Source organism: Manacus vitellinus, unplaced genomic scaffold, assembly GCF_001715985.3.
Source record: "Manacus vitellinus isolate BGI_N305 unplaced genomic scaffold, ASM171598v3 scaffold_8_pilon, whole genome shotgun sequence".
Taxonomy (NCBI): Eukaryota; Metazoa; Chordata; class Aves; order Passeriformes; family Pipridae; genus Manacus; species Manacus vitellinus.
In genome coordinates this window covers 13,300,448-13,327,433 of record NW_021940864.1, presented here as the reverse complement: position 1 = coordinate 13,327,433, position 26,986 = coordinate 13,300,448, and the positions used below count along the sequence as shown (strand labels likewise).

The 26,986-nt window shown below is 35.3% G+C and overlaps 2 protein-coding genes across 5 annotated transcripts in view; one reads left to right on the top strand and one right to left on the bottom strand.

The window, feature by feature from the left end:
* Window positions 1-23,748, top strand: part of ABCG5 (ATP binding cassette subfamily G member 5) — a 35,284-nt gene extending 11,536 nt beyond the window's left edge. The window contains exons 11-14 of one of the 3 annotated variants that reach the window (XM_018085115.2): window positions 1,423-1,608; window positions 3,259-3,371; window positions 4,546-4,746; window positions 23,366-23,748. In XM_018085115.2, coding sequence (XP_017940604.1) covers window positions 1,423-1,608; window positions 3,259-3,371; window positions 4,546-4,742 — 496 coding nt within the window. In that variant the 3' untranslated portion in view covers window positions 4,743-4,746; window positions 23,366-23,748. Of the gene's footprint in view, window positions 1-1,422; window positions 1,609-3,258; window positions 3,372-4,545; window positions 5,480-23,365 lie in introns of those variants that run through there. The other 2 variants (XM_018085114.2, XM_018085116.2) reach the window with 2 other exon arrangements.
* Window positions 6,311-26,798, bottom strand: DYNC2LI1 (dynein cytoplasmic 2 light intermediate chain 1). 2 transcript variants are annotated; one of them, XM_018085117.2, is made up of 13 exons: window positions 26,703-26,798; window positions 25,702-25,819; window positions 24,493-24,527; window positions 24,033-24,102; window positions 22,956-23,044; window positions 20,819-21,005; window positions 18,507-18,575; window positions 17,068-17,145; window positions 15,792-15,868; window positions 15,382-15,452; window positions 14,855-14,952; window positions 13,551-13,643; window positions 6,311-6,897 (listed from the first exon to the last, which is right to left on the bottom strand). In XM_018085117.2, exons 1-13 carry the CDS (start codon window positions 26,714-26,716, stop codon window positions 6,832-6,834), a joined length of 1,065 nt encoding a protein of 354 aa, XP_017940606.1. In that variant the 5' UTR covers window positions 26,717-26,798; the 3' UTR covers window positions 6,311-6,831. The 2 variants fall into 2 exon arrangements, with proteins under 2 accessions (XP_017940606.1, XP_017940607.1); XM_018085118.1 differs by lacking the exon at window positions 26,703-26,798 and adding an exon at window positions 26,437-26,492.
* Window positions 26,799-26,986: the final 188 nt, after the last annotated feature.

Below are 26,986 nucleotides of genomic sequence, written 5' to 3'. Positions count from 1 at the left end.
TTTAACAGCCTCTGGCATGTGTTCCTAAGAGTCATTTCTCACAGAGTTTGTTTTTGTAGGGTCACGAATTTGGGTCAGACAGACCCAAACTCTTACCTGATCAGACACAAGGCAGGTCTGGCCAAGATCGGATAGAGCCTCTTTTACAATCAAGTGAATGTACTGTGTGCATGCAGATTTTCCTAGCTAAAGATACTTCTGGGAAATGTTCTGACAGTTCACATCATGCTACTATTCTATTACTGTAATATTCTGTCTTTGAGCTGGGGGTTTTTATTCTCTCTTAGGCTTTTTTCTGTTCTATCCATACCCCAGATTTACTAGTCTGTATCTACATAGCTCTGTCTAAAGTATTAAAGCATCTCAGAGGTGATACTTTTACACTGGGACTTGGAAAGCTGTTTCTTCTGCATCAATCTGTGCTTAAAGGTTGTTAAATACCTGCTAGCTCATTGAGTGTTTAATACTTGAAGAGTTAATGTTCATCTATCTGTTTATAAGTTATTCTGGTGTTACGACAAACACTACAGGAAAGCCTGGGAGAAAATTAATGCTTCTATTTTAAGACCATATTCAAACATGGTGGATAAAAAAAAGTTACAGGGCCTTGCATTGAGCAACAGGAAAAGAAAATTAAATGCGGAATTGCTGCTTGTTAGCTAAGCAAAGCAAAGCACCTTGTGTAAGGCAATTTTGGTATGACATATTTTGGAAAAAGAGTATTATGTTACCATGTAATAAAAGGTTTTGTCATCTGTCATATACACTGTAAGGCTGAATTGAGCTTACCAAGCAATTACTGGCCTTTTTTAACTTTTTAATCTTTAGAACAGATTGAGAGGACTCTTTCCCTTTGCTTAGATGGGGAAAAACTGGAAACAGCATGTTCTATTAAAGAGTGCAGAAGTATGGAGGAAATTGCAATTATACGAATTAAATGGGTAGCAAATTAATTAGCCTTCCTTTTAATTGACTATATCTGTATTTACATTTGCGTGCACAGTATCAGAAGTGAAAAATCCCATCTGTTAATTATCTGCATAAAAATGCTCTTTAACTATGTGACTTACATGAATAACTCATTGCAAAGGCTCTAAAAGGAGAAGGATGTTAATTTAAGGAATTGTAAAAGCCATGGTGGTTGTCTTGAAACAACATGAGTTTCTACAACAGTTAAGTCTTTTCATAACCCTCTTTAATCTAGTTGGAGGAAACCTAATATATCTGCACTTACATCACAATATTAAGTGCATGTCCTTTATGTTAAGATTCCAAACAACACATTAAGGGTTAAGGCGTAAACTGTTCACTTAAGGAGCTGTAAGTGCAAAAAAACCCAAAACAGAGACAAAAATACTAAATTTTCGAAGTTTAGTACACAAACCTTGCTTTTTAAATGTTCTTTTGCTCATTTTTGCACAGGACTATAGGGTTGTATCCCGATGCTTCCAGATTTGGAATTTTCTTTGCTGCTGTTCTAGCGTCTCATATAATTGGTGAGCTACTAACACTAGTTATACTTGGCATGGTTCAAAACCCAAATATAGTCCAAAGTGGAGTGGTGCTACTTAATTCAGCTGGTGTGATAGTGGGAACAGGACTAGTAAGGTAAGAAAAAACTTATTTTGTTATAGTGTTAGTGTTAAAATGAACTACCTAAAGAAGAGTTTTCTGAACATTCTGTATTGCAGAAGTCCAATAATGCACAGGTAGTAATGGAAAGCAAGTGCAACTGTGCTCCTTCAGAGGTAGAACTACCTAATCTTGTTCGACCTTGTACTAAATACAGAAACCAGACACTTAATATCTCTAGATATCAACAAAGATATTGAAGATTTCCCCCACTTTTTGCAAATAAATTGAAAATAAAATGGAACAATTAATATCTATAAACTCACATGAATTCTTTCACTGAAGCTGACATTATGATGTGAAATGCTATCCTCATTAAAGCAGCCCAAAAAAACCATTCATACAGCTTTTAGTAACTGCTGAAACTTATCAGACACTAAACATTGATAATGATGGTTTAAAAAAACAGTTGTTCTCAACTATCTTACTAGTGTTATTCTCCAGTTTAGTCTGTAATTTTTTCAGTCACTTTTTCTACCTGTGCAGATTGAACTAAATGAAAATAATAAATAAAAAAGTAGTATAGTAAATATGTGGGAAATTTGTGATCCACTTGCTCTATTACTGTGCAAATGAATGTTTTTGCACTGTAATTGCATGAAGTTTGAACAGTTTTCCCCTTGTAATTGTCAATAGTGAAATTGCTGGGGTTTTTTTGAGGAACTTAACCAAAGTAAATGTGTAATTGTCAAATGAAGTTTTCTTTATATGTGAGCAAGTAGGAGATGCTCACCTGAGTCCCTCCCAGAGAAAATGAAGAAAGCCCAATGATGTCAAGTTGTCCTCAAGAAAACTGTATGAGTCCTCACAATGTTGATAATGCTTTGTCTCTTCAAAGTAGATCCCAGATAATACTTATCAAATAAAGCTAGGTTAATGTCTATTTTTTGGTCCCTGCCTAATTTCAGGAAGTTGTATGTTTACAGTGACAAGACAGTTATTCCTGCTACCATAGTCTAATGCCTTAATGATAATTTTTAAGAGCATTAAATGGTTTTTAACCTTATTTTACAGTAAAGACAATGCTAATTAATATTTTTGATTAATCTTCATAGGCAGTGAAGTATGTTAAAAATAGCATTGAGACTTGGGTTGCTGGGTTTTATTCTGTTAATTATTTTTTTTTAATTATAAAGTCTTGAAGTATTTTAGGTGCTGAAATTGCCCAGTCTTTCTAAATGTTTCTTCTCACTATTTTTACTTCATTCTTGTTTTGTTATTACTGCTCCAGTGAATTGCTATTCAATGTTTTTTGGTTTTGAAGGTAGAGGGAGTGGGGGGTGGTTTCTTACTTTGGAAGTAATACATTTTGGCAACTAAGGTTTATACTGGGTCTTGTCATTTTCAGTTTATCACTGCAGTGTGGACAGCAAACCACCATAGAATTATTTCTGACTGTCCATAAACATGTCAGGGCTGAATGTTATGACACTGTACCAAAGCCAGAGACAGCCTTCATGGTTGTCTTCTCACTTAGCTCTAAAAATGGACTTTATGTTTGAAAAACCTACAGGTACAGACAAGAACTGTTTCTGTCACAGGCTACAACCAATGATGAGAGCTTGTTTTCATTTGGGGGCTCTTGGAATTTAGCAAAAGCCAGTTTAACTTCTCTGTTTCTTTAAGGACCATCGAAGAAATGCCAACACCTTTTAAACTACTCAGTTTTCTTACCTTTCAAAAATACACCAGCGAAGTTCTTATAGTCAATGAATTTTATGGCTTAAACTTCACATGTGGTAAGTGTTCAAAAAAAGAAGTCCATTATAAAGTTTAATGAGGTGTTGATGCTTATTTTCCTTCTATATACGTGTATCTTGATAAAATAAAGATAACTTTTGAGTTGTTAAAAAATGCTTATTAATTACTAAAGACTATAATGCCTCGTCAGCAAGCTAGACCAGAGTTTGATTCTTTTGTTTCAACCATTTCTCATTCTTTCACAGTTCTTCATCTTTCTCTTCTTCACCTGTTCTCTTATCCTGTCTTTGGGGGCATTTTGGAAATTAAGTTTGTAACAGGCTGCAAAGTTTTTCGGAGCAGTGTTACGCAAATAGAAGATTAATAGAATTGCACAATATAAGATCAAACATCAGTGCAGGGAATACTGACAGGTAACACCTGACCAGATGTTTCTTTTAATAGTAGTGAGGCTTCAGTTCAAGTACTGAATAATACTAGTAATAGTGAGTCTTCAGTACCATGTTACCATGGTACACATTGAGCAGCTTGGATCTGTCAGGCTGTGCTTTGCTGGTTGTGAGCAAGATAAGCAGCAAAAGATTGGAATCAATTAGGTTATCAGTGTTGGTAGCTAACATCCACTAGTGGGGGTAAAACTTACAGCTTTGGACCTATCCTAAGATATGTGGGGCTTTGTAGCCAGGTGTCTCTGCTCCTCTCCAAGGCTATATATTCTGTACCCATTAATCTCTCTTACCCTCTTTATTACAAGAGCACAAATAGCAACTGCTGGAAAACAAATCCATGACTTTGTTAGTACTAACAAACAGCTTGTTTTTAATGTGCCTTTCAGACAGTCCCATTTCTTGAATTTTGGAACCACTCAACACATCTGAAGCCTCTAAGTCTACCACATGGGGCACCTTGCTTCTTGAGGCCCTTCCAGATAATGTGTCTGAAAAGCCATAAATCTTTGTTTGGCGTAAACAAAAGACAGAGCTCCTAGTGACCCTTTTTTCTTCCCTTCAAAAAGTGTGGCATAGATTAACTGCAGAAACATATGGCTTCTCTGTTGTTATTCCAAAGTGCTGACAAACACTGCTGTGGGTATAGTTAATCATTGAAATTACATCAGGGCTGGGTGTATTAAATGCGTGAGATAGATAACGAGGTCTGAGTTTTAATTTTATTGACTTATCTGCTAAAGAAACTATTTGTTTCTTTTGACAGGTGGAGCCAACAGTTCCACTGCAAATAATGCTGCATGCATTTTCTCTCAAGGCATTCAGTTCATTGACAAAAACTTCCCTGGTGCCTTGTCCCGGTTCACAATTGATTTCCTAATACTCTATGCTTTTCTACCGGTACTTGCCATCATAGCAATTCTAAGCTTCAAAATAAGGGAGAGAATTATTGACAGGCAATAAAAAGGTAGGAGTTCCAACAATGTCTAATGCTACACTTGTGACTTTATTATGGCCAAAGGCTTAAATTATTGGATTTTAGATAGTATTTAAGTGATTACACATTCATCTCATGTTTGTTTCCATCTTGAAAAACAATGTTCTCTTAAGAGTGGGACTGGCTTCCAGATATTGGTATTCTCACTCCTGTCCCAGATCAGTCATAATCAACAGTATTTCATGTTTTAAAGGACTTTTTGAATTTAATTTTGTTAGCTGTTGCTGACAATTTCTAACAACATAGCAGTGGTGCTCTAATTTTTTTCCTCATTATTTTGGTTTTTAACTATTACCAATAAGCAGAGGGGTACAACTGCTAGTAAATCTCATTTCTAGAATTGTATTTTAAGTCCCATGCTTTGTTTTGATACCATTTTAGGGATTTGTAGAAAGGAAACAAACCAAATAAATGTAAAGACAGAATGAAGAGGTCACTCCACTTTACTCTTACACACACTATACAACCAAGGAGTGCAGATTTTGTAGCAGTATCAAAGTTACCCAACATGTTTTTGCCTTGTGAATGATGGTAAATCAGTGAAGATAGTTATTTATATCTATTCCTTCTTTCAAGTTCTAAATCTTGTTTCGAAAGCAGTTTGTGAATTACTAGAAAACAAATTTGTTTAATAAGGTTTTGGTTTTGTTCAATAAAATGTCAATTAATAGGCAAAAATCATAAAAGTTGTTTGTCAGTTCTTGGAAGCAATGTCATTTTTGTCTTCAGAAATTATTCTTGTGGGCCTCTCAAAATTGAAAGCATAAGAGACACAGAATTCCTACATTTTGTAACTTATTTTCATGTTCAGTGAAGAAATTATTTTTTGCAGAGGGATTGCTAGAGATTTCTTCAAGTATATTTGTATCTTAAAATTCCATAATTTCATAATTGGTTTTATATGATAGTTTTGAGATGAGGCACTTCGTAATGAAGAATTTTAAATCCAATCCTAAAGGTAATGCAATATTTTCACTTAAATGTGAGGCCAAGATTTTTTTCTAATATCTTTATGTATAACATTCTGAGATACAAAAGTTTTATCAGAAAAACACTTGGTGAAAAAATACGTTAAAAATAACAACTGACATTTAAGAGCTGGAAAGACACCACATTAAAACTAATGTGGTCTCTCCCATTTTTATGTTAATGTAGGGTTGATCCGGTCTGCCAAGTGACTGTTCAGACATCTACCCTCAGACAAGTCTTAGCTCTCAAGAGACTCCTCTGGCTTTATTCTAGATTGTCTTGTGTATTCTCAAAACACTCAGTCCATCTCCTACTAGGGAGGGTGTCCACGGACAAAAACCATACCTAGTTTACACTAGGATTTCACAAACTTAGGCTGAATGTGAATCAATAACAGTTCCAGCACTAGCCAAATATCTGTCAAATTAATTAGATGACTTCCTAGCACTTGAATATATGACAGAAATGTCCATCTTCTAAACTCTGTGCAAAGTTATTACAACATTTTACTTTCCAAGACATAATTCCTGTATTAAGCTATATGATTTTGAAACAGAGATCTGGATCCAGGTCAAAGAATGTTTTACACTTTATTCTGCCAGGTTTTTATTTATTTATTCAAATATATCAAACAATGAAGCAGGTATTTCTTAAGGTTTGCTTTTGACTTATACATGCAAAGAACTAGAAAAAGATGCCCACCACACTCTACTACAGTTTCATATTTTGGGTGTGAAAACTTGTTTATATTTAAATACGTTTAGGGCAGAAGTATTTAAAAATAAACCAAATAATGTGGTGTAAAATAGGTAGAACTGACTAATGCCAGTCTTTATGTTCAAACCCACCTGTGAGCAATCTAGAATTCTTGTCTCCCCACTTTTTAAAACTGTGCCAGTGCCGAGATTCACAAATTTGGACTGAATGAACAGCTCTTTTTATGAAAAATACTAACAGGGATGCTTAATAAATACTAATTTTGTAGTTTGATAATATGCATTTTCAACTGCATCAGATGAAATTGCTAGTGTAATGTTAAAATAATTTTGTAAACATTGTTAAACTGAAGACACCTACAGCAGCTCATCAATCGGAGTCAAAATCCATTTCTTTCCAGGATTTAGAGGCATTTCTTTTGTACTGTTCAAGTTCCTAAAACAGAAACATAAATACATATTAAACTAATCTTCTCATTGCTAAAAACTGCAAAAAATTTAAATTTTTAGTTGGCTAATGTATGTATAAAAACTTTTCAATGTAGAAAAAATGTACTACATTTATATTTAACAAAATTATACTAGAAGTGCTATAAATTTTGTCACGTTTACTCCCATATAGGGAGAAAGATTTTATTTATTCATGCCTAGATACTTTACAGGAAAGAGAAAATTTTGTCTCTTATCTTAGACATTCAGATTGAGAAACCAGGCTCCCTATGAACATACAGAAATATAACAATACACATTTTAAAAAGAGAAACCACAACTACCCATCAGAAACTGCTGTTTCACGCACATCAAGGTGCTGCTGTTTAGTGGATTCCAAGTTAGCATCTGCACGTAAACATGCAAACCCAAGGTGGTTATTAAAATTATCCATCTTTTAGCTAGATTATTAAAAGCAATCAGAGGCTTAAATTGTGGAGGCATACAGCAAGCAAATTAGGTATGAAAGATGAGGCAGGCTATATTTTGAGGTCAGCGGAGTACTAGCAAGGCAGACAAATGACCTCACTTCAGTCAAATGTGCTACTGGGAACTTTGAAGCCTGTAATAAGAGGTTCTATCAACATTACTAAACAACAGTTTCCTCTGCTGAATTTTATGTAGTGGTGTGCACTGTCAGGAATTATTTCTGAAGTTTTTTTTAAGAAAAAAAATTAATTTAGGAAGCACTACAATTGCTTTTTGTTTATTTAAAAGTAAGGCTTGCAACCTATTTACAGGAAGATGATGCTCTAATAAGGTACTGCTAGACCTAGGTGTGTACTGCTTGCAAGACAAGAAAAGTCACCATATTTTATTTAGATCAGAAAAGAGGTGGACATAAACTAGTGATTAGAATAAATGTAGTGCAGACCCTCAAAAGTGGACATGTATTTTATGATTATTATTTTTATTTTAATAGAATTGACTATATTAATATACAGAATTCTATATTTAATAGAGTATTTTAATATGATAGAGGAAGGGAGGTCTTGCTGTAGGTATGCAGGTACCAGAACTGACAAAAATAACAAAATTCCCACCTAGTGAATTTAATATTAGTATTAACTCTCAATCCAGCACAGAGGGAGGAAGAAGAAAACAAAGGTCAGAGCAACAAAGCAATCGTCTTAAGATTGTATGAAAATAATAAATGAAATTTTCTCTCAGGAAGTAACTTTAGCAGCTTTGTCAGCCGTGCAGAGTTTTCAGAAAACAGATGTATGAGCAGTAAGAAGATTTTTAGTTAGTGCACATTCTTCCTGATGCTTGCAGGAGTCTAATTTTACAGTTTTTTAACTCAATAGTTACATTAGAACATACTGTGTCTAGTCTAAATCTAGTAAGTCACATTATTAGATACAACTCCAGTAGTACTGAGCTGTTCTGTGTCTAAGCTGGTCTTTACTCAGTATTTTCACTCCCTTATTATTAATATAAAGCAATTTTGATCTTGGAACGTACAGATCTGTTGGAAACTTGCCAACAGTTAGGAATAGAAAGAATACTGTGATATTTTAAGGAGCACATGTAACCTGCTTTATGCTAAGTAAGTAATTTCAATTGTAACAACTTTCTGAAAGGCTTCAAGAAGGGGTAAAATTAGACAATGGAGTTTTACAAATAACGACAATACTGTCTGGGGGTCATGTCTACAGGTGTTGGCTAAATAATTAGCCTTACAGACTTATCATCTGACTAAACTATTTCAAGAGAGAGGCAGATAATTTAGCAGAATTTATTTTGCTGTAATTTGAGCTAGCCTAGAAAGCAATTCAGTGTAAAGTCAATTCAAAACAATACAAAAATGCAAATTGACAAACCACAGCATCTATTAGGACTGTACAGCTTTTCCACTACATACACAAGTACAGAACAAAATTATAAAAATTTGGTTTGGATGTATATCTAGATAAGGCCAACATTTAAACAATGAGCAATGAAAGAAAAAGAAAAATTAATTAAATAGGAGGACATTTACCAAAAAAATAATCTTTAACGAATCTCAGTGATTCAGGAGGAAAAATGCTGTCAGGTAAGTACACTTTCTTCATTTATGTGCAAAACAGAAAGTAAAATACATCCTTGTAAGTCAGAAATGTAATGGAAAAATCTTTCAAATACAGTTTCAAGATCACTCCAGAGACCCTCTTGGAAAAGGGCACCTTCCTGCTCTTAAAGTTCTATACTACAAACATAAACAGAATTGTAGAATATATTGCAATGATGCAATCAGCTAAGAGGTCTTCTCCCCAAAGTGAAAGAAGGTCCTGCAAAGGAATATGTCTTAAAGTACTCCAAAATCTTCATGCTAGCATTATGCTATGTTTGTTTTGTGGGTAGCAAGTGTAGGGGGCAGGGATCAGATTTACGAAGAAATAACAATTGCAATTTAAATGTGCTTTCAGAGTGCTCTGAATGTTTAAACATTATTAGTGCGAGCACTTATCACAGATATCTCAACACTGGGATAAAGTGGATTTAAATTTTTTTTAAGCCTTAATGCTTCTGTACTTCTGTGTTTCTGTAAATTCTTCATCTGTCAAATGGGGAAGATCACACCTAATCTCATAAAGGGATTGGGAAGAAAGACTTAAATGATGTTTGTGAGGCACTCAGATAAGATAACATTACCACACATTCTCAGAGGAAAAAAAAATTAATACTTTTGTGTTCATTGAAGTGTCTGAATGGCAGGTTGAGAAATAAGGTACATAAAGAACAAGGATGATGAAAAGAAATACTGAACAATTGAGTTGAGACATCAGCAAAATAGTATATGATCATGTAATTAAAGACAATACCATAATGTCTACAAACAAGAAGGAAAAATTAAGATTGTAGGAAAAGCCTTAATTGTTGCATTTCTTCAGTTCTGAGTGACTGATATGACTTTACTTTTCATGCAGCTTCTTACTAGAAGTGCCCTCAATCTGGAACATGGTGAAAATAACCAACTACTGAAATACTGATTCAAAATCTTCAGCACCTGGTGCTCTTTAAGTTGGTTTAAAAATTAAATCTTTTTTTACCCATTTGGACATGCTTTCATGTGAAAACAAGAAATCTTGTTCTTGGCAGTTGAGTAAACATCCTAAATTACTTTTTCTCCCCATTATGAAGACTAGGACATCTCCTCCTCTGGAGAGAAAGAAAAGTGGTACTGCTTTGTTACCCAAGTAGGTGCCTGTCACACTTCTCTGCCTGGTAACACTGGTCTGACCAAGGAAGTTCATGGCACAGTATGCAATTTTCTGTTTCATTGAATAAGACTGAAATTGTCTCCTGAAGTTCAGCACTATGTTCATGATGTCAAAGTATGTTGAAAAAACCTGGCTCTCATTTTATTGGCCAGTCCAATCCCCATCTCAGACAGATTGCTGCAGATCTGACACAGAGGTGACACTTATCTGAGTGACATGGTTAATTAGGTCCCTCCAAATTTAGGGGAAAAAAGGCTATTCTTCCTTGTGAGATGGGGTAGAACCTTCTTGAATTCATGCCCTGTTAAAGTCTTAAGAGTTGGAGCCCTGTTCTTTAAGATCTGCTGCCATTACTTCTTGTTAGCTGACACCAAATGGCACCAGGCATCTACTTGTTTTGGAGTGTACTTCAATGGCATGAGGCTTCAGCTAAAACTGGCACCAATCCCCAAGTAATAGCTCTGTGTAACAAGGACCAGTCAGTGTGACCTTTGGGACTGCATGACCTGAGTACCTGTGTAGGCTCTGTAATTCTTCGAGCTCAAGGTTGGCTTTATCAGTTGCATCAATAAATGAAGCTGCAGTCAAATGTCCAGATCAAAAAGGTCCAAGTACCCATTTTGAATATTAGCAGTGAAGGCATAACAGGAAACAAAGAAAAACCTCCGAAAAGACGTCTTAGAAAACTTACATCTGTGACACAGAGCATTGCCAAAGGAAACAGAGCAGACATCCCCATGTACCATCTCACTGCTACAAACATTTAGAAGGAACTAAGGAACAAGACTTTCATGCCCTCATAGGTGCTTACATACGTAAGTGGTGTATGTTTAGCTCTGATCAACAATATTTTTTTAAAAGATCTCACTCTTGTTCAAGTTATGTGTGTATCAAAAATGAAACTAATGTGACCTTAAGGCATCCAAAGCCAAAAAGCTAAGAGGGAATGGAGAGAAATGGATGACAAATTTGCCATGTTGTTTATGGCTGAAGAGTTAAGCAAAAGCTAGACATTAAAGGCCTAATAACTATGCAAAATGAATGTTTTTCTCGAATCTTGAAAGCCCTGTGCAAAGAGCACAAAAGTTCAGTAAATCCTGGAGAGAATCTCCTAGTTAAGAATTACATTAGAAATGTAAATTCCAAAAGGGTCCCTGGTGCTGTATTCTCTCAGAGTTTAACTGTAGAGAATAAAAAGGCAGTATACAATTGCAACAGCACTATTTGATACAAACCTGTACTATGTATGTCTGTGGGGCAAGAACTAGGAAAAGAATTCTGAAAAGGCATAGATGAGAAAGAGGGATGTGCTCTATCTTGAAGAAAGGCCTCAGAGAGCTTTCCAGAGCAAAAACATTTAGAAAGAGTGTGGCATGTCTCATAGTCAAATCTGAAAATATTAAGGAGGCAAAATAATCTGGTCTAAAAGAAAACACTGCTGTGGCTGAATTCTGATAAGCTGGACTTTAAACTTATATGGCCAAAAAGCATCTCAGATAAATACTTGCTGACAACGAGTACCTGGGAATCAGCTGGATACTTTCTCAATTCTGTACTTTTCTGTAAAAAAACTTTTTTCTACTTTTATCCTCGAGAATTCAACCTTTTACTCTGCTGGAATTCAGGTAAACCCTTCAACCAAGGTTACAAAGTTGGAAATTACTTATTTAAGTTTTGTATTGCCACAGTTATTATAAATCTGTATTATTGAGCAATCCTGACCGAATCAGTCAGGTGTGCTGGTTCTACTGTCAGACACAGTGACAGGGCTGCATTTTGTTTCTGTTGCTGGTTTTGTGTTTATTTTTCTTTTAAAGCTTATCTTTGAGATAAACAAGCAAACTGGTTATCACTTAGAGTCCAAAGTAACATTAATTAACCAAATGTAACCAAGAGAAATGATAACATGAAAACATTCACTGTTATCATGTGAAACTTTAATTTTGCATTATGTCCCATGATTTCATTAGTAACATGTTGCATATTAAACATCTTAATATACTGTTCCTCCTACAACAAATACCATGGGACTATACAAAAAATGTCAGACTTATGATGCATTTAAAATGTTGCTTTAAATACAGGATTTTTGTGCCACTTTTCATTTAACTGGGAAATAGACACTTCAAAAAACACTGCAACTAGAGAGTTCTTTTCTTTTAGATGTATATTTCTATCTTGGTGCATTTCAAATTCTTGGAGTATAAAACATTTTAATAATGTACAAATAATCTTGTAAAAATTGAACTTCATGATAGAGAAACATAAGAAATAGCTGCAGATAACAAAAGTAATTTTCTCTTTAATGCTCAAAGTACTTAGTCCAACTAAAAGAAGCTACACTGGTTTGCAATGCCCTTGAACAGATTAAGATTCTAAAAGCCAGTCTCTGTTGTTTAAAACCAGAAAATTAATAATTTCCTGTATGATTTAATCAATGCATACCAGTATCTTCTTTTGCAAGACATTATTATCTAAAAATAACAAACCTAGTACACCATATAGCTATTTTCAGATATGTAGATATATACTAAGTATGAGATTGTATTATAAATTCCAAAGGAAGCGTGCTTTACAGATTTTAATGATTTTTTAGACTGCACTTGATGTAATGGAAATTCAGAACTGATGCCTACATTAACAGGATATTACAGGTAATGTGCAAGTTCAAAGGCTGCAGAAGATTCTTGAAATTGCTTTATTCTTTGGATAAACCTTAGATTGATTTTAACAGACCTGTACCTGTGATATCAATGAAGACTATTTCACACAGTACTGCTACTCAGGTGTTGTTATATACTGATGGCTATAAGGCAATGTTTTAACCTTCATCTAGTTTGCCACAGAATTTTTCTATAAAAGTAATTCACTACTAATCTAGAGAAATGCAGAAATACTTCAAAATTAATAAGAAAAAATAAAAGACCCTGTCCCCACTAAAGATCTTCTAGAATTCAGAGATTAAACCATGTGGTTAACAGAAACAAAAAAAAGTAAACAGTCCCCACCCCAGACGCTGATATTGCTTCCTAGACTTTCTGTTAGTTAACACCCAAATGAGAGTACAGGGTGCAAAAATGAAGAAATGACTGCCAAGAAAACTTCAAAGTTTTGCTTCAATATTATTTTAGTGAAGTAATTCTGGAAAACAGAGGGAAAATTTGAATTATTAACTTCTAAAGAAACTCAAAGCCAAAACTTTGAGATCTGGCAATGCTCTACCAGCTTAATATCTACCAATGGAAAAAAACCCAAACACACAACCTAAGGTGAAATCTAAAGCTGAAGTTATTTAAAGGCAAAAAGGGGAGTACAAATATATTCTACAATTAGTTCAGCAATGTTGGTGGTTCTGGAATACCTGACTGTGAGCAGCAGTTGGAGAATTACCACACACCTGGTTTTTCTGAGCTCTCATGACATCAACTTCATACTCAGCGTACTGTATATCCTGTGCAGGGTCCTTGGTATCTTGGAAATCACAGGAACTCTAAAAGAAGAAAAGACAACAACCCATATGTTAGAATTTATCTTCTGTTGTTTTAATAAGAAAATGCCACACTGTAGATCTAATGGAAGTATTTGCTTTTAATATGAATATATTAAAAGCTTGCATTTATGGACAAATTTTGTGCTATAGGACACAGATTAGTTAAAAGAGCTCTTCTATTAGTAAAATGATGAGAAAATAATAGTGCAGCTAGATCTTAAAGGAAAGAAAATATACTTATTTGGTAGTTGTTTATTACTCTTGAACCTCAAAATGAAAGTATCTTTTCTGGCCCATGACATTTGGGCATAGTTGAGGTTGCTCTTGCTAAAGTACTTAATATTCATGAATAGAACTTTGTTCTGGTTATCAGAAGCCTTATGTCAATAGCTGAGAAATTGATTACTGTCTTTTTGCCAAATATCTGAATTTTCATTTACTAACCTTGAGGCAACTATAATACCAAAGAAGCAAATACATTAATAGAAAGACACACTATCTAATGTATCAAATAAAGAGGGGTTTTTTTAAAATGTTGTCCTGCACATTTCTCCTTATTTATAACAAATGGAAAATAGCAAGAAGGCAATCATAGCAATGATGGAATAAAATAAAGCAGAATTATACTTCTTAGATGAGGTAATGGACAAAGAAATTTCCAATGCATAAAAACAGCTTTAATGTTTCAAGCATACTTTGGAACCAAAACAGAAGACTGGGAATCTATTTGGCAAATCTTTAAATCTTTAATTAGACTGACACACCCAATGAACACTGATGGAACTTGCAAGGTGAGAAGTCTATTCATTTCTCCAGCTGTTTCAGGAGGAGTTCAGATATTACTGGGGGAGAATAGATGTTTGTTTACTGTGTTTTTAAAGGCAATGAGGAAAAACAACGTGAACAATAACTGTTCTGTATAGTTTCTGAAAAGTAAAGTTTAGTCTTTATCTTATTTGAGCATCTTATACAGAGAATGGCATCTTTCCTAACTACTAAATATAGGGAGCTGATTGAACATGTAGAAGCTCTTAATCAAAGGATCACTGCATACAAATCTATATGTTTTAATAATGTATTAATTAAAAGGAACTGCTGAGTGAGACTGAAATTCCAGTCATTGGACTCGAAAGACAAAAAAAATCAGTAGGGATATTACTACTATTCTGTAAAAAAAGCAGCTGTGCATCTGGCATGCAATAAATACCTACCTTGGGAGGAAATGTTTTCTCAAATACTTTTTTCCACAGTTCCAAAGGTGTGTTTGCACGCATCTTTCCAATATCACTATCCGAGGCAGGTGGAGGTCCTAAGGATTCCAGCACAGTGTAAGACAAGTATGTTGTCATAACAGCATAAAATATAAAATAATTTTGCATAATGATCCATCTAATTTAGTATTTTATCTTCTACAGTGACAAGATGCAACAAATTTGAAAAAAAAACCATTGATCTCCTACCATGAAATGGGCTGAGAGGCATTGTATATTGTATTTTCTTTTAGATCTAAGCTTAGTGGTACTTTAGTATTTGAGGTAGTCCTGATACTTTATTAAGCTACCTAAAAAAACTGTACAAATAATTCTCAATAATATACTGAATCATGATTTTAAAATTTATAAGCCATTTCCTTCAATAACTGATAATGATGTGCTATGATTAATTTATCTGCTTAAAATGTTTTTCTCATTTTCAAAACAATTAAGCAACAAACACAATGAACAGGGAATATCCTAACCTATTTGGCTCAGCGAATCCAGGCCTGCTGGTATAAACAGAGGTTTGCTGGGATCCACTGATACGGATTTGCTAAACAGAAAAAAAAGAAGTGTATCAAGTGAGCATTTAGCAATCAATGAAAAATTACATTATTCTAGCCAAGACTAGAGTCTTACTGGGCTTTGCATACAAATACGTGTAAATAAAAAAGTACTCAATTCCAGTGGTGACCAGTTTGGGGATCGCAAACAAAGGAGTAATCACTGTCCTGTGCAAACAGAGGCAGTTGAGTAACAGGACTCCAAGTCCATGGACAAGAACCTTTCAGAGATCATATTTAAGAAAAAAAAAGTTTTGATGATTAAAATATTTTTATTAAGTAATTTTAGACTCTAGGCAAGACATCGAATAGTTGAACAATAATGTTACCTTTTATCATAGCCAAATGCCAAGTGATTAATAAGAACACGGGCTTTCAGCAGCAGAGCCTCAGATTTACTGGTAAACTAAATGAATCAGAAAACAAAATACACATTATAACCTTCCATCATAGAAATATTAAATTATGCCATCTACGGAGAGGATGGAGCCTTGCTAATTCCTGACCTCAATAAATTTGGTATATGTTCACTGAATTTACTAGAATCTCACCCTCCCTTTCCAAAATATGAGTGTATTTGTAACTGAATATATTGATCAAGAAAGATTAAATGAACAATAGTATAAAGATTAAAGACTGAATTTTAAATTCCTGATTCAAAATCTTTTGTCCAAGACTAATGAGTTATTAAGATTTTAAATTAGATTAAAAACTATCCAGAATACCATAAACATTTAGAAAGGTAATGAATAACTATATAATTGTTCTCACATCATAAAAGCAGCTTCAAAGTGGCAGAATGGCACAGATTTATCAGAAAGCAGTTCTCAGAATATATTCCCAAACAACATGCTTATTCCTGTCTAAGGGCTCTTGTATCCTAATAGATTCATGTCTTTGGGAAAGAAGTCAGATCCCTACTGTGGAAAATTAATTTTCTCCCATTCATTTCAATGAGAATCAGGATTTAGCAACCAAAGAGTTCTGGGATTCTAGTTTTTATTTAATTACAGTAATGCTTAAATACTCTAAAAAAAATAATCAAGACAGTTATATTCTCAGTTAACAACAGACAAATTCATGGGTTTACATGGATGCAAAAGGACGTGCTGTGATTATAAGAATTTAAAGCAAGCATAAGTTGTTTTGCTAATCACTAAGCTACTATTAAATATGATTTATTTCATAAATGATGATACAATTAGACCCATCTTCTGATGCAGAGTGGGCCCAGGAGGCAGCGTTTTTGGACTGTGAATCTCAGCATGCATGTTTCTGCCTTAACAATCACTTTTGCCCATCCTCCTTTCTTGTACCAAAAATAAATTTGCCAAATACACAGTAAACTCAAGACAGTAACTAAGTTGGCTAACAGATAACTATTAGCTTGTATATGTGTAGCTTGTTTATCCACAGAGCATGTCCATCCATCCCCTGTCAATACCTGTACCTCATTAACAGGTAGCCTTACGAAGAAAGCTACTGTAAAACCAATTAAATCCCATTTGCTCTGGAAGTTTTACATTTCTATTGTTTTAAACATTGTTTTATAACAGAAATGCTGTTCATCTTCTCTATGCTTAAATAGAAAGTGAATATACACACCACTAACGATGCTCCATAATAATGTGAAACAAATCGAAGTGTCTTGCTTATTATTTTCCTCATTTCAGAGTCAAACTCCTGAAAAAGTTGATATTGGAACATATATGTAAGAAACAAACCCCAAAATATTACAGTTAGAACTTTTCTTTTTTTTTTGTATAAACTGCAAAGCATTTAGTCTACAATATATGAGGCTTTCAGCTGTCAGCATAATTATATCTTAAGACAGAATCAGTAACAGCCTACTCTGAAAAGAAATGTCACAATTCCCCTTTGTTTCTTTTTTACAGAGGGAGCCTAATTCAGGCAATATGTTAGTCCAGAAAAAGTTTTTTAATTGGGAATGTGTATACAATTTTCAGTTACTTTGATTTTGCTTTAAATTTTTAGAAGTAGAAATGCTGCCTACTCTAAAAATAAGGATTTTTTCTTTTTGTGAAAATATTTAAGTAAATCTTTGGGTATATGCTCTCTAAAGTCTAATACCTGCCAGATTTGAAAGGTGCATAAAAATATCTTTTCATCAATGTTTCTTTAACATAAGATCATACAGATGGCCTTCTCTGGATAAAGTGGGTGAAAACATGCTCCAAATGAAGCCTGCAGGAGTCTGTCCATAGACCCCAAAGGAACTAGGTTTTTAAGTTGTGCTTATTACATGAGAGTCACTGACTTTTAAAGAGGTCATGGCTCAGCATAAAGCTTTGGTATGAGACAAGGCAAGTCCCTTATTAATAAAGAATTAACTCCAAGAGTCAGCCAGGTATCAATGCACTATGCAGTCATCCAGAGAAGTGCAGGCTGCCAGCATGACTCCTGAAAATCCAACATACTGTCCTAGCTTCTCACGGTCAAGTGCTGTGAGTGTGCATTTGTTTGGATTTTTTACATTCTGGGAGAGAATCCAGCAGTACTGTGACAGTTTTTTCCTCTCCCCCATAAAAGATGAAATTACTTACTCCCTTGTCTCTAAAAGCTTAAAAAGTACTTTAAAAGAAGTTCCAGACCAAAATAATAGTTTACTGTTTGTGCTGCCACAATGAGCAAAAGATCTGATCAGCTGACTTGAGAGACACCCCTCTTTCACTGCCATATACTTAGAGGTGCTGTGAGAAGGGACAAATGGAGCTGGATTTCTCTCATTACAAAAGTAAGTCATCAACATGCTGTTTTCTTGCTTCCCTCTTTGGTCTGCAGCCACTTGTGTCTCAACATTTTCCAAGTACATCTCAAAAATCATCAGTTTGGGGGTGTTTTGTGAAGGAATGACACTATGCCTTCCTTAATGCTCTTGGATGGAAATATTTTTTTTTTGTGGTAGAACACTGACTGGCCATACTTTTATTCAAAAGATTACTATTATCTTAGCGAAATTTTAGGGTATAAAATATGTACTGGGAATATTTAAATTATTTAAAATGTATTTAAGTATTACTTACATGAAAAATATCATATTTGCTTCCAATTATCACCAAGGGTATTGGAAAAGGGTCAACTAACTCATAATCCTATTAAAAAGATATAGGACAGTTAAGCAGTGTAAACAAACTGAAGAAGATTACAACTGTTAAAACAACTGAAATGGGTTAAAACTAATTCACAGAAGACAAGGTTTTCAAAACCCTAAAGTTGATGAATAAACTTTAATGCAATATCCATACCATGTTCTACAATTTTCCCATTTTCTTCATAAATGGTCAGGAAATAATCCTTGTGAGCAGTCAGAACTCTTACTGGCATAAAAGGGCTCTTACACTACATACTCTAGCTCCAACGTTAGATGGGAAGGGAAGAGAGGAAAAACTTCATAAATTCCAGCCAGACTGGATTACTAGAAATGGCTTTTTGACACATTCCTTGCATAATATATAAAGGAATACAGACAAAATCTCAAGAAAAATAAGTGGAATGATTTGCATGTGTCACACATTTTTCCTTCCTACATCATGTTTTCAAAACTCTTAAAAAATATTTAATGTTTTCCTGTAGTCCATATGAAGTGAGATAATCCCCTCATGTGTTCATGCAATTATTTATTCAAGCTGCTTTGGTTGCAGCAGAGTGGAAAAGAGATGTAGCAGAGGTTGGCCTGTTATCTTCTAAAACCAGTTATTTTGCATACAGGTTAAATGACAGTCAGGATGTTGAAAAGAAGTTGAACATACTGAAAATCCTCTTCTTGGAGAGGAAAAATAATGGCTTCACTCATACACTGTGAAGGCAAGAGCTTTGAGCAAAATTATTGTAACTTAAAACTGAGTATATAGAATACAGAACTGAAAAGAATAGTTTTAGTTTCTTAACTAAATGGAGAAATTGAGATAATGTCAGAAACATTAAAACAAGCATCATTTGACTGGGGAATTAATTTTTGACTATGGAATACTCTAGGTACATCCAGCCTGTTTAAACAAAGTATGCAACTGATATGTTTCATAGCCAGTAATTCTTTAGCCAAGCCAATGGAATACATCTAATCCTTAAAAATATAATCTAAGAATTTCATTGATTCCCATTTATCATAAAAATATGTTTAGCTATAAAAAGGCAAATAAAAACCTGCATAAACTGTCATTTAATGTGACTATAAAACTCAGTATTTTCTCCCAGAAAACTGACACAATTTTTCCTTGAACAATGATGAAAGTAAAAAGAGAACCAAGAAGTAACATAAAATTTTATTTGCATTGTTTCTGATAGTGAAAGATAAATAGAAATTCTAGTTTAGAAGGTATAATTGTGTTCCCTACAGGGCAAGAATAACAATCCTCTTCTTAACAATCAATGGCATTATTATTTTTACATTATTTCAATAAGCTTGCAGTTTTCTGAGATGTATACCTCTATATGTAAACTTGACACTGTGGTCACGATTTATTGCCAAATGTGGTTGTAGGTATTTTGTTTTTGTGTATTATCTTCTCTAAAAGTAAAAAACAAAACCATAATCCAGATCTCAAACCCTATATTCTAAATCTGAGTGTTGCATATGTTGCTTTCCCATAAATTTTGAGTTCCTTTTAAATTTCTGGGCTTTATATGCATTTGCTGTATTAAAGCATTTTATAGAAGGTACAGTAACTAGATTTACATGCCAAGTCTTTGAATTGTTGAATACTTATTTATGCATTATATACACACAACATTTGCAGAGGTTTAATGCACAATGACTTTTCAATTCTATTGCGCATAATCTAGTTTAGCTTTTCCAGAGATTTAGTTAGCAATTATGTTTAAAGGACTGATGTTAACATTTCTGAAACTTTATAATTTAATTAGTTGTCAGATTATCAAAAGGCATTGAGTTTGTGATAGACATTTAAATAAATGCAAAGTATATAGTCATGTTGATGGCTGTTATAACTATATTCTTTGCTTAAATTTGTACCTTCAGCTAGTCTCTTGCTAGATGACTTTTGTACATTCTAGTTTTCATCTTCATTTTAAAAAGATGAGGGGGAAAAAAAAGCAAACTGCTACTCTAAAACTATTTCTTTTGATTGGTGTAACATGCCATAACAATCACATTAGATATCTAACAAAAAGATATAAGAAACCTTCTTTCCTTGTTTCTGCTCTTATTGAATTTTTATTAAATTGCTATAATTTTCCAGTGAACAGGTTCATCTACATCAAATGGATTTTCAGTCATGCATAAAAATCTAAAAGAGTTGTTTATGATTTTCAAAAGCATTATCTTTAACTGTATAAAGGCCTGTGACATCTGGAGAAAATATTAGAAGTAACTTACTGGGTGATCCCTCTGCAGATTGTTCCACATCTTCTGTTTAGGTTCAGCAGCTACTTCAGGATTTGTCTTTTCTAGTTTGGCTAAGATTTTGTTCACATGGTTCCTGGTGACCTGCAGAAGGTTCTCCATAGTAGTCCAGAGTTCATTAGGTTTGGACAGATCCAATACAAGAACTACAGCAAAGGATCTATTAAAAAGGCATTATTTGGTCACACATTCAGTGCACAAGGCAATCAACATTTCCATATAAAACTGTACTGTACTACAAATGTGAACAAACAAATGCCAAGAGAGAATTAAATGTGACAGCAAAGGAAGATGGCTTCAAAGGATACTCTGCACTCTGAAGAAACCTCTCCCTTGTCTCTTTTTCAGAACTACTATTTTGGCAACTTTCCATCATCGTAGGAGGATTGCATGTATCAAACATTCTTTCAAAGCAGTAAATTATGCAAATATCCTCAGCCCATTTGGCTCCTTCTTCCTGTATGACCAGGCATTTATACTGTCATGTATCCCTGCCATCTCATAAACTCTACAATCCCAGATGAAGCAATGTTAGCAAATAGTTAGGATCTTTCCTAACTATTAATATATTGGAAAGTTCTCTACTTTCATTATTTTTTTGTAATATGAAAGGGAAATGAGAAATGTTTTACATCTAATCTCCTTTCCTTCCAAAACCCTGGTCCCCAAAACACTAACTGCATTAAAGTGCAACTGTAAAGAACATCACAAATGCAGTCACTTGAATGGATGCAATCATTCTGTCACATTCCAGCCTGACTTGAAAAAGGGGATTCCAGACCAGAGTGGTATTAGAAAGGCTACAAAGCAAAGTGAATGTCCAATTTCACTTTAAAATGCTGTGGGTGGAAAAAAATCTGGTGAAAAATCTCTTGATGAAACTAGGTCCAGTTCATGGAACTTTTAAATAAGCAAACTGCTTGACTACAGAGAGATGAGAAAGCCAGTGAAAAGCACTTATACTTAAGTTGAAATGGTAGAATTTTTTTACTAACATGTTAAAGTATTGCCTTATGAACAGAGGTTCATTGTTCTTACAGAATGTTGCTATCCCACCAAAGAATCTTAAGATTATTCACGTCAGTAAAAAGGGAAGAAAAGACTGATGGAGGTGAAGATCAGTTAATTTAATTTACAAGGGCTGAAAAATGATCGTTAATTTTTTCTCTCCCAAGCTCTCTAGAAACAAAGAGCTTCACATGCCATGTTTTATTTTTATTCTGTCTTAGTCTGTCAGCAAATAATGGCATTATTTCAGTAGTCAAAACAGTAGCAAATGTACTTGATAAAAATGGTATCCCTCCTTTTCTTTTCCCCACAGAAGTTAAAGCTCACTACCAAGGAAGAAAAGCAATGCATCATAATACAAAACTTATCTTTTGATCCTTTTCTCCCCTTCCTTTAAACTCCATCTTCCCTAATCAAAAAACCCATAAAACGCACTCCCTAACCCTCTCATTTCTTCACGCAACTTTTCATGCATTTCTTCTTCCTATGCTATACTATTACTTTAATGGATTTTTCTCACTCCATTCTCTTAATTTGATCTAAATTCTTGTTTCCTTTAGTTTTCAAATAAGTTCAATAGCTCTGGTCCCTCTTGGAAACATCATCTCTCTATTACTTGATCTTCTCATTAGATGGTCATTTCCAAAACATCCACAGATTTTTTTGGTCACAATTTTTTGCCTTGTTTTTCACCCTAAAATACTGTCCCTCACAGAAAGAGCATCTATGTTTGCATGCAGAAGTAGGAAGCAAGATTGTATTTTTCACATATCCTCAAGTTGCTTTTTCTGCTCTTTTACCGAGCATAAAGATATTATGTGTTCTCTTTTTCTGTGTATCCTGTTCTATGTGCTTAAGGCCAACCTACTTCCTCCATGTTACCACTTTTTTTTTGTTGAGATTACTGTGAACTTGGTTTATTAGCAGAAAAGTACAAAAAGGAAGATCAAAGTATCAGTGGTACTACAGTGATTTTTAGAAAAAAATCACAAATGTTCTCTCTTACATTTTGAAAGAGATTTTCACACTAAAAGGTCTAGAGATTTACTTATGTTTGAAGGAAAGCTGAAATTAACTCTGGAATTGTAATATTTACACTCACCTTATGTTGTGGCTAGTGATTGGTATTCGAATGAGTTCCAGTAATGAGGTTCCACCACCTAGTTCCCAAAAATGAGCTATATCTTTAGGCTGTAAAAGAGTCTCTTTATGTTAGAAATGTGTGCTTCCATGCAATACCAAGGAAAAATCTTTATCTGGTAAACAGGCTTTTCATGCAAGTGACTCAGAACAAGAACACACTTCATTAGAATTTTCTAAAACCAAAACCAAATACAAAATTCCCCATGTTCAAGTAATCCCATATACACTCAGGAAAAACTCCTGGCATGCCTATGACTATCTTGATAAATGGCTATTGTAAAGTAAAAAAATAAGGAAGCAGCATGATTATTGATAAATGTTTAAAAAAAATAAATCAGGTTCTCTTCACTTTCTTTTTGTTTATTGCAGCTCAAGACTAATGTTTTTTGAGAAGTTTGCAACTGGAAAAGTAATGAACCTGTACCTTTGGATTCAGTTTCTGGGAAAAGCTTTAAGTGATTTTTATCTTTCAGAGTCAGGTTTTCCACTCCCCACTTCAGCAACTGAAACAGCAATTCCCTGCAGCAACAGTTATTGCTGCTCAGCAGTGTTGTGCTGTGGTGGGAATGGGTTCACTATTTCCATTAACATAATCTGCAGTGCAAAGTTTAGTGATGTGGAGACATAACCCAAAAACTTAATTATTATTTAACATCCTCTAAGATGACTGTTTCTCTCACATCGTTGGTTTGTACTCATTTTGCATGTTAAAGACAAAGCTAAAGGCATGCATACTATGTTGCAATGGGAAAATAAAAGCACTCAAACACAAGTTTTTATAGATGAATTTGATTGCTTTGTGTTATAATTTGGTCTCTGATCTACTGTGTTTTAGTGAGGGGGGAAAAAACATAATCCTGATTAAAATACAGAATTAAACTAGCTAAATAAAATTATATTAAACCCCTTTTTGTTTCACAGACAGTAACTTAAAACCTCTAAGATACTTTTATATAAAAATAAAACATACTATTTTTATGCCTATGTATATAGATATGTATGTATATATGGTAAATTATACTTTCTGAATACTCACTGTATTGTGTCTCCTTGCCCTTCTTCCAAAGGTATATTCCAAGGCTAATGTTGGCTTTGGAGTCTCTTCCCTATGCAAGGAAAAATAACTTCATTTTGTCAAGATCCTCTAAATAAAGGAAGTTAATTCTACAGTTACCAAATCACATTTCTCAGTTAGTTTAGGATTTGGCTTAGAGACAGCAGTACAGTGAGGACACTTCAGGACACAAGCTCTCAGGTACTGAAGACAGGAGAAGCAGCAGCACCAATCTGAAGAAATGGGCCATTTCTCTAATACTGGAGGAGAAGGACTGAAAGGGTCAGATGACAGGTAGTAAAGAAGGGAAATAAACTCATTCATAAGTGATCAACCAGCTACATTATGAATTATGCATACATTATGAATTATCACACAATATAACTGCTAAGTAAAATTCTTATCTACAGGTGAAAACTGCTTTTAAATATTTGACACATACCTCTCAAGACACCTCAATATAATAGTGGTCTTTCCCTGGAAATTAAAAGCAAAGAAGAACGCTACTGTACTATCAGTAAAGCATAAAAGTTGTATCACTAAATCAAGTTATTTAACATTCCAGTAATAAAGTACCAGAAAATTGCAAATGCATGTAATTGTCTGTAGCCTTATAGTGGAAACTTAACTCCAACTTTCAGTCAGAATCAAATTATACTACCATTATTATAATTATAAACTAATAGAGATGACAAATACAGTAATAGGAACAGTGTACTTAAAATTAGACACTAGTGATCAGTTTGACCAACTCTTTTAAACTGTTTAACAGTTTTTAATTATAAATAACACATTTATGTAATGTGTGATTTCCACTGGAATTAATGATTACTGATGAGATGGAAAAAAAAGACTGCTTAAAATACAAATAAAGAACAGAAAAATACGTCTTTACTTTGTTAAAATTCAGATGCTGACTACCACGCCACACTGAAGGGGCTAGCACTTCTACAGTTAACTCCTGTGTCACTTTCCATCTCAAAAATCAGTGAATTTCGGGTAAATATGAAAAATCATTGTATTTTCTCTGAAAAAGGTATTTTAAAAATTGCTGACTAAGAGATTGCACATATACCAGGCCTTCTTAAAAAATATGACTCAGTTCATCAAAAAGGCAGATATTTCTTGGCTAACTTTACAAACAAATGCCAACAGAAGAAAAATATGAAATTACCAGTGACCAACTTACTGGACACTTATGGGACAATGAGTTAAAACAACCTCAGGTATATGGAATCCTGAGTTTGCAATCAGTGATAAAGCATGTTCAAATAGGTCTGACATAATACAGACACAATTCATTGTAGCATATCAAGGCCTTGATCTACAACAAATCTGGTATCAATGCACTTAAACTGGATTGTTACCAGTTAAACCTTTACAAGGGAAAACAATTAAAGAGGATAGCATTATTTTTGGCAGTTACTTTAAAAAAATAATGAAGCCAAACCTCAAAGAATCAGCACATCATTGATAATCCTAACCATAAACTTGAATTCACACTGTGTGGAATGCCTACTCTTTGCAGAATGAGACCATGACATATTCTGTCTTTAAAGTTAAGTCAACCTTAACATCTGAAAATATCAGATATTTTCCCTGACACAAACTATGTTTGAAAGGTGTATGACTGTACAGTATTTAGCATTACCCCATTTTTGTTTCCCATAAATAATATTGATTTTTCCCAAACTTCCCCCTGCTTGACATCATCATCAGGGTTTTCTCTCTTCTCCACTTCAGCTATAGCAAGATCCCACAAAGTATCACTAGTTGGAAAAAAATAAGAGGAGAATAATTAGAGAAAAACCACGGACCATAATTCCTGAAAATATCTAAATGAAGGTTATTGTGGTGTATATTATTATTGTGATTATTTCACATCACATGCCCTCTGCTTGTCGCAGCACTTTTAACCAAACAGGGTTAAGTAACATTCCTCAGGTAACCCCAGCTGCCATTTGTGGCACACACAGAGCAAACACCAGCTCTGCGGCGGGAGGCTTTGAGTACTTTTAATCACAGAATCAATTAGCTTGAAATAGAACTCTGAGATTGAGTCCAACCTGTGTTCGAACACCACCCTGTCAACTAGACCATGGCACCAAGTGCCGCGTCCAGTCTTTCTTTAAACACCTCCAGGGACGGTCACTCCGCCACCTTCCTGGGCAGCCCATTCCGGTATCACCTTTAAAAGGTTTTCTATCGACTCAGGCTTTCCGCAGGACCTGCAGGAGGCCGGCAGCCTCTGGAGGTGGCAGCTCCCCGACGCCGGCCCCGGAGGAGCCGGGCACGGCTCGGGGGGCTCGGGAGGGCTCCGGACCCGCGCTCGGTGTCCCGGGAAGCTGCTGCTCGGGGCACGAAGGCTCCCCGTTCTCAGGCTCACCCGTGGTCACCTGCGGATCCCTTCTAAGCGGGGTCCCTTACAGCGGCAACCGGCCAAGGGCCGGCCGTGCCGCCTCCTGCCCCGAGCCCCGCTCGCTTTCAGGGCAGAGGCCGGAACGGCCCGTTTTAAGCCCGCCTCCCTCCTTCCCTCTCTCCGTCCCGCCCTCTCTCTCTGTTCCAGGCTGTGCTCCCCGGCCTCTGGCTCCTTCTCCCCACGGCAGCGGGAGCGACCCCCCGACACCGAGCCCGGGCAGGGCTCCCCAGTACCTGGGCTTGGGCATCGCTCGGCGGGGCGCGGGCCCGGCTCCCCGTGCCCATGGGAACCGCGCCGGGAGCGCCGGGAGCTGTAGTTCCGCGGGACGGGGCAGCTCCCGCCCCGCCTCCGGCCCGGCCCCGGCGCTGTGCTCGCCCCGGCTGCCTCTGTCTGCAGGGTTCCCTCGCCTCTCTGCCGGACCCGGGGTGAGCGCAGGGTCCTCAGGAAGCTTCGACTGTAGCATTTCTTGTGAAGGGGCAAAATACTCCAGCTATGGAGGAAACCAGGGATGAGTAAA

Excerpts from the sequence above, each read along its gene's own strand:
- DYNC2LI1 (XM_018085117.2), bottom strand. Across the intron at positions 18,576-20,818 it reads ATCTGCAGAGGGATCACCCA|GATTATGAGTTAGTTGACCC; the intron begins GTAAGTTACTTC and ends TCTTTTTAATAG. Across the intron at positions 17,146-18,506 it reads GCAAATATGATATTTTTCAT|GAGTTTGACTCTGAAATGAG; the intron begins GTAAGTAATACT and ends CAACTTTTTCAG.